This window comes from Plutella xylostella, chromosome 2 (assembly GCF_932276165.1).
Source record: "Plutella xylostella chromosome 2, ilPluXylo3.1, whole genome shotgun sequence".
Taxonomy (NCBI): Eukaryota; Metazoa; Arthropoda; class Insecta; order Lepidoptera; family Plutellidae; genus Plutella; species Plutella xylostella.
Genome location: NC_063982.1, coordinates 2898728 through 2907129, shown reverse-complemented (window position 1 = coordinate 2907129; position 8402 = coordinate 2898728). Strand labels below are relative to the sequence as shown.

Below are 8402 nucleotides of genomic sequence, written 5' to 3'. Positions count from 1 at the left end.
TACAAAAAACTGAAAAGGCATATTTAACAAGTAAAAAAAATATAATAGATAAGTGGTTCGAAAAAATAGAAACTAAAATAACGTTAAAAACCTCCGAAAGGGGCATAAATCTTGAACGGCTGAAACGATTTCGATAAAATATTTCTAAGAACACTCGGGATAACATCACGTATGACGCCAGAAAAACAAAAACAAAATCGGTTCAGCCCTTTGGGAGCAACGCTGCCATAGACAGATACATTTAATGTAATACGTTAATTTTATAATACACTCACGGGCAATGAAAAAGTTCCAGTGAGAAAAACACCTAAAGACAAAAGACATAAAAAGACAAAGACATTTATTTGAGTCTAATTACTCCTTAACGAAAAAAAAACTAACTTAATGGCGCCTTTTGCAATATTTTTGTACATTTTACGGTGCATCAGAATAATGCATAATAAAAACGTTAATATTTTGTTCAAATATCCTATTACATAATTATTTAAAAAAAATGACTGAATCTCGAAAGTGGAACTGTTTCTTTGCACGTGAGTATAGTAATGACCGCTGTGCACATCTGGGGAGAAATAGTCCAAGCTTAGGAAGGCAGTTTAGAATATAAACACAATGTTCCATTCGAGTGAAAAATAGAATATAGGTACCTCATCCACGTCATCACAACCCATCACGTACCCACTGCTGGGGCACGGGTCTCCTTCCAATGAAGGAAGGGTTTTAGGCCTAGTCCACCACGCTGGCCTAGTGCGGGTTGGTGGACCCAACACAAGAATGGGTGTGCTGAGAGCCTGATAGAGTTGTCGGGTTGGTGGGCAACTGTTTTCAACAACTGGCAGATGTTTTCAAGCTGCCCGAAGTCGTCTGACTAGGCTTAACGACTACAGCTGAAACAGCAACCACGCACGGCTTAACGTGCCGTCCAAAGCACGGAAGCGCCCAAAAAACAATTACTTGAAATCGGCCACACATCCTTACTTGTTGTACTTACTTTGTGTACTTATAGTAGAATATACGTAATAGCTTAAAACACATATTTCATAAGTAATCATCAGATCACACATATAACAATAACAGTTTTCTTAACTTACAAAGTTATCGTTACGAATAATCAGACCTAGGCAGGCGGAATTTTGTACCTATTATTTCTAAAACAGAGCTAAACGTAGTTTTAGGAACTGTTATCTGAACTAAACTATTCCTAATTTTACTTTATATTATCAGTGAACTCAAAGGCACATAAAACTCAACTTTAATCAATCTCTACTCGTCATTATCCTACTCATTATTACTGTACCGATGTCTAAACGTCATGTCATCGATTAAATTATCGTCTTCATCGTCATCATCAGATACACTATAATGGGTGCTTTCTATTATTCTATCCCTTTCCTTCTTTATCGTTATCTCATCATCTTCATCACTCGATGCGTCTATGCTGTCAGGATCGTAAACTATCCATTTCTTGATAGCGCCATCTTTCGTCAACGACAGCCAAGTTTTCTTGAGCAATTTCGATAACTTGACGAAAATGTACAGGCCTTTTGATGCGTGTGAGGATTTAGCGACATCTACACCCCCGTAAAGGTCAATTTCGAAGCCATAATCTGTATCGTGGATTGTCGTTTCAAATTTTAAACTTCGGCTGTTTATGTCTAGTTTATATTCCTCTACTCCGATCAGTTCAATCTTAATTGATATGTGCGTTTTATTCTGGCGCCAAACCAGCTTTGGTTTCTTCAATGGATCAATGTGCACAAATGAATCATCTTTAATCGGTGTTTGTAATGGAGTGTTTTTCATTACTTCCGTATGTTCAGGAGACGTCAAGTCATCAGAGTCCAATTCTTCAAGCATTTTTCGAGGTGATGGAACTATTTCATACTCGCTGTTTTGTGAGGAGCATGTTGAACCTTCTGATATGTTTTTGGCTGCCAGTATAGCAGGTATATTCTTGTGCACAACTTTCGTCTCTGTCGGTGGTTCGTTGTTGGTGCACATTTTGAACATAGCTTGGATCGCTGCGGGACTCATTTGGACATCCCACTCGTCTTCACTGTTATCCGAACTGACCAGAGGAACAGAACGAATTGGCTGTTTCATAAAAACATTGCTTAGACTGTTGCTTGCGACTATTTTGTCATCTGTTTTTAGATTGTTTTTTGCGACTATTTGGTTATCTATTTCTGGCTCAGCTACTTCTTTTAGGGATGGGGCAGGTTCTGCTTCACTGACTTCAGATGCGAGAACCGGACTGTTTATCTCTTCTTCCTCCTGTTCAATATCTAAATCATCATCAGAGTCCGATTTAGGCTGCTCTTTTCTTTTGAAATCTAGCTCGTTTAAATAGATTATTTCGTCATCGTCTTCTTGGGCCAGATTAAAGTCGACCATCAACCTGTTAATAACAATATCTTGGTCTGTAGTCGTGTCCACAACAGCCACGCCATATTTATGGCCGCCCGTAGATTCAGCCTTCTGTTTTGTGAAATATTTCACGTATAATTCTTTCAACTGGTCAGAGGAACCTTCGAAGCATTGGTCGCAGAACCAATTAGTACTGAATTCGGTCCATTGATCGCCTCCGGGCCTAATACCAATCAAACGGCACTCAATCGCTTGGAATGGCATTCTATTAACGAAATCCTCGGTTATATGAACTAAGTCATTGGTGCTCACGTCTCTCCAGTCGCCATGATCTACGAAAAAGCATCTTACTTTGCCCGATATCAGGACAGACTCGACCCTTGCTCGATAGTAAAGGGAGTCATCAGGGAATTTGGCCAAAACTATGTCGTTTTCTTCCACAGACGACAAAGGCTCGTGTTTCTGTGAATTCACATACTTCTGTACATCTTTCGTCAATAATTCCAGGCAATCAACGAACTTTTCAAGCCTTACGAAAAATTTGTCAGGATTCTCGGCAGATGCGAAATAAACAAGGTTTATATCATCGCTTTCTAGATGGGCCCAGCGGGTGTTAAACTGATGCTTCGCAGTGACCGTGGTGACTTGTTGCTCTTCAACATTAGGTTTCGTGTCAAGTCCATCTCTTTTGCACAGTTCTTGCAATTTGGGAACGTGATCCGGGTTGGATATAGCATGAGCCTTCATGAGCTCTTCTTTGAAATTGTAGCGAACTACAACTTGTCGCATTGCTGGTAGATCTTGACAAGCTTCGAGGTTTTCCACCAAGACTGTGTTACCAATCGTCAGGACAATATTAGCTCTCATGAAGATATCATGGTGGTTTTCAGTGAGTTTCCTCAACTGGTCTTTGGCCAGATAAGAGAACGTGATATCTTTATCCTTCGGTTGGATGTTTGCAAGTTTGACATGGACAACGTGGGTGTTGACTTGCCTGAAGTTGTCAGGTAGATAAAAGAGATCAATGTCTCGCGCTTTGCAGAATCTTTCTTCGTCCATCAGCCTGACAAGAACGAATTTGGGGTTATTGTTCTTTTCGTATCTACTCAGCACCTTGACAACTTGGCATCTTTCGAAGAAGTTTATTTTCTGCGCCACAGCGCAAATGTCGCCTACTTGTGGTATACCGTGGAGCTGCCTGTTGCTTTCTATGCTGAAGTACATTCCCATCTTTAGAGACAGATTGACGTAAGTTCTGGGGTATTCTTCTGTGCGGCCATTGACTGTAGTAGCTATTAACCTCGCTGAATATGCCACTGCGGTGTGGTAATAGAGTATGCTGAAGGTTATAACGCCAGTTTTAGGAACCCAATCAGCTGGCTTGTCATGCTCTACGAACAACGCATGTCTCTCTTGACAATTCCAGAAGTCCGGACACTCACCCAATGCCAGTGTGTTGTCACAGAATGGCACCAAATTAGTGGCTTTAAATTTGTCCCTTTCCGACAAAACCTCTTTGCAAATGGCATCCAAAGATTCCGGTACTTCGTTTGAGCATCGTTTGATGAAATGCAAGATTTTGGGCAACTGTTCCACGTTGGTATCTTCCAGAAGCATCTTGACCTTGACACATTCGGTGGTTTCTTTGAACATTGACGGATAATGGTCTATGAGGACTGCGAAACGTCGCGAAAACATCGAGAATAGACTCGGCAGTGAGTAGTGCAGGAGGAAATGTGCATCAGTGATGTTCAAATGGGTCAAATTTCCGTCACAGCAGACTAAGATGGGACCCATGACCGCCTCCTCATATTCGGCCCATTTGTAGCACAAACTCGACAGATCCTCAACTGTCATTGTACTGTCAGCGGAAAACAAGTGGTACTTGTGTTTCCTCAGCATATCAGCAACGGCTTGGACTTCTTCGTCGAAGCGACAAACAATCACAGTTCTTTTGGATGTGTCAATACTTTTCACAAACTCCAGAGCATATTCCAGCTTATTTTCCTTCATAACGAAGCTCACGGACATATTAGTCTTGGAATAGAGCACACACTCTTGGAATGAGCCAATACATATCACGGGTTTCGCAGCTTTTTTAGCCAGCAACTCCATAAACTCACACCAGATTCTTGACGCCAAAATGAATTGCACTTTAAGCACTTTGTTAGCGCGATTTTTGAGCATCTCCTTAATTTTAATCAGGAAGAACTTGATTTCGTTTGTGAAAACTTCGTTCAGCCGTTCGCAGTCCTCAAAAACGAAAGTTGCAAGCCTTCGAAGGTCAACACCGAAATCAGCCATATTGAGGCGGCGAACAAGCGCCGATGGAGTGCAAATGAATATATCGCATCCATTCAGGAGTGATGTGGTCACGTGACGTTCGTCTACACCGGCGTAGCAACTTATAACCTTCTTGTTCTGGCCCAAAAATCTTCTGCATTGTCGTTCCACCTCCACCACAGACAATGCGGTGGCGCAGACAATAATGCATATAGGGCCGAGGCTGTCAGGCACATCTGAAGGGTCGTAATCAGCCACCAGTCTGCACACAGCCGGGGTGTATCCCATAGTCTTTCCACTATCCTTAGGACTGACCATAAAAAGAGAGAAACCTTTTAGAATGGTTTTCCAAGTCACGGTCTGCAGCATCATGGGGCGTTTGATAGACATTTCAGATAGAACGGAAAAGATAGCCGGACTGAAAGGTAGGTCCCGCAGCTCGTAATCAGGTTGTATACGATGGTTCTGCTTAGAGTGAACCATGAGCACTGGACTCACTAATTTATCGACGAATCTCGAAATGCTTGGATCTGTGTTTTTGAATGGATTAACGTGATTTGGCTCAGAAATTACGTTTGACGCACGCGTTGTAACATTTTCGATGGGTGTCTGAGCTGGTTCGTCTAATTTGAGTCTTTGAACTATACATGATAATGTAGTTTCATTGTCTGAATCATCGCCATTGGTTGACTTGTCATCGCTTGACTGAACTTTTTTATGCAACATAAGTTTTTTCATCAAGGCAGAGGACATGACTTTAGTAGATTTTTTATTAAATACACTATCAGAAGACACTGAAGAGCAATCAGCGTCAGAATTACTTTTGTTTAATGTTTCATCATTAACAGGTACTTGTAAAGGTACCGTTAAAACAGGTTCTACATTTTTATTTACAACATTGTTGCTCAAATTGCTATTACCATATGATTTATATTTAGCATGGTTTATAGGGAAGTTGACTTCTGAGTCCAAACCTGCCAGGCCATCCCGAGTTGTACCTATTTCAGCTGCACCTTCCTCATCTTTGTCTTGATCTTCAGTTGCTTTATTCATCATAGTGTCCTTGGGAACTGCTATTGGGCACAATTTGTTTTTGTCGAATTCCGGGGGACCAAAAGCAATTAGCCTCTCGGTTTTTTCGTCATAACTGATGATCTTCTTTGGCGAAGGCTTCGTTTTTCTCGCTGAAAATTGTGTGTCAATATAAGTTAGTATAGTTAACAAGTAAGAATAATTATTTACGATCATTAAAAAATACAATTAAGTAATGGTAATGGTAAAAAACAAATATATTTACATTTCTTAGGCATCTTCGGGACTCCATAATCAACAGGAGGGTACTCCTCAAAAGATTTATCATTTACTTCTTTTCTAGCCAATTCACCGTGTTTTTTCTCAAAATCTACTCTTTTACTCTGAGGTCTATTGGCTGGTTCATCTAGGTCATCAAAATCATCATCGCCTTCATGACGGTACTGTGCAGCTGTGTCAGTTACACTATTATTAGCAGCACCTCTTTTCATCAAGTTCAGTCGTTTAGCCACAATAGACAGCTTTTGTTTATTTGTCAATTCTTTAGAAGGCTCTTTTGTCCTTCCTATGGACACTTCATCAATATCTTTACACAATTTGAAGTCACCTCTCTTTTTTTCAATTACTTCTTCAATGCTATCATTGACAAGCTTTGAGAGCTTATTGTGGTGCTGGATGTTAGTTTGTGTGAGGGAAGCTTCGAAATTCTGTTGCATTTGGAAGACTGAAGTGTGGCTTTTGACCGACTTCTCCCAATGGTTTTTGGGGTGTTTTTTCTTTGTGTAGCTCTTTTCCAATTGCCTTATAACCTTTTGCACTTCAGAGTCGCTCAATGTGGTCTTCAGTTTGAAATTGGACAGCTCATTTAAGAAGGCACACTCATCAGCGTAGGCAAAGTTTGTGCTGGTCAGAATGGTTGATAGGTCCCTGTATTCCCCGCTTTTAGTCTTTATGACAATCTCTCCATATTTATGGATGTTGGTGTCGAAAATTGAGTTCCTGTAACAATAAAGGATATGACACTTAAATAACAATTTCCAGCAATGGCCAAGACAGTAGGTACTTAGTATAGATTCTCAGGGAAGGTTTATTTATACATTTTAATAATTGGTTCATAAATGGTGGAGATATTGGTGGAAATACATACAGACGAATTGAGAACCTCCTTTTTTCAAAGTTGTTTAAAAAATAACTATTATAGCCATCACTATGTTTAGGCCAAAGTCATGATCTTCAGCTGCTGCACATGATTGCATGTAAATGAATTACAGATGAACTATAAAGTCCTGACAATAAAGAGCGTGATTTTGCTAAGACTTTTTATCATTGTCAGTTTTTAACTTTTTTAACTTTGTTTATTTAATAAATATAAATTATTACATATTATACACAGTACCATGCGCTGCCAACAGATTTAAGTGCGACATGGTGAGATCACGGAACTACCGTAAATGCTGAATGTGGAATGCTGAAGGGGGTAACCACTCATTCACAAAAAGCCACTTACTTTTACATACATTTTTAAAATAAAATACCAGTTGATAATGGCTTTTTAACAGATTTGCCCTTTGATAAATAGGATAGATTGATTAAATACAGTCTTTATCAATTAGTTATGATCCACTTCCCTTTTCAGTACTTTATAGTTTTACTGTATATTGTGTTCAGTTCAGTTCAGTAAGGGAGGCACACCAAGCCTATTAATAATTCACATCAGGACATGAGTCTCTTCTGATGCAGAGTTGCAGAAAGGGTCTTAAAGCTAATGTCGACCTTTTATTTGTAGCTGCCTTGCCTTGAAAGTATATGGACAGAAACAGACAGACATAATGTTAAGTTCCTTTCTGCAACTCAGCATAAACACAACTTGAGCGATATATCACACAGCGATAAGCCGTAGTCCCGCTCTAGTGTTCCTTACCAACACGCTAATAAGAATTTAAAGTGTAACTAAAACTATACCTTCTATCGATGTGAACCACACTGAACCACACTTCGTCTGCCTCTTCTATGACCTGGCGCATCGTTTCCCGAATGGTGGGCTGCCACTCATCGCTCTTCATCGGCTTGAGCGAGACCTCAACGATGTCTATCGTATACTGCAGCGGCAGGATGCCATACACTCCAATTTGTTCAAAATGGAAATCTGAACAACTTTGTCGTGAGTCAGGAGGTTTTACCACTTCCACCCAAATCAGGTGCGGGTTGAGATAGTGCAGCACTTCTACCCGGTAGCGCTCGGATCCCATGGTGTTGATCTTGTAGGAGTTTCACCAGAGAAAACACATTTTCTGCCTGTAATAAGATATCAACAATTTCTGTTTTGTTTGCTTGCTTGAAGGAAAAAAAACAAGCCGGTACCCACTACTCAACCGGAAACGAAGACGTCAACTTTCATTCAATTCATTCGGAAAAATGAATGAACGATGATGAAGAAAACCGGTTATTATCGAATATAGCGTTATAGAAATATTATGTTCCTAGCGCGTATTTTTTTTTTTTTTTTTTATTAGTGTAAGGTGTAAGTTTACTTTATATTTCTATGTACACAATACAATCTAAATAACTAATATAAAATTAAAATTAAACTAAAAAGAAAATGCTGGCCAGATCGCTGCCACTGTCGGGTAGGGTACCCAAGACGCTGGCCGCGTTACCCCGCTGTATAGCGATGCTTAGCCTTTGTGCGAGGTAAGAGCCAGCCCTAGGGTCCCTTGAGACTT

The 8402-nt window shown here is 40.1% G+C and overlaps 1 protein-coding gene across 1 annotated transcript; it reads right to left on the bottom strand.

Moving 5' to 3' along the window:
* Nucleotides 1–484: 484 nt before the first annotated feature.
* LOC105396060 (putative ATP-dependent RNA helicase TDRD12) lies at nucleotides 485–8067 on the bottom strand. The gene is made up of 3 exons (XM_011568043.3): nucleotides 7642–8067; nucleotides 5945–6678; nucleotides 485–5831 (listed from the first exon to the last, which is right to left on the bottom strand). The coding sequence occupies exons 1-3, from the start codon at nucleotides 7926–7928 to the stop codon at nucleotides 1276–1278; spliced, it is 5577 nt and encodes a 1858-aa protein (XP_011566345.3). The 5' UTR covers nucleotides 7929–8067; the 3' UTR covers nucleotides 485–1275.
* Nucleotides 8068–8402: the final 335 nt, after the last annotated feature.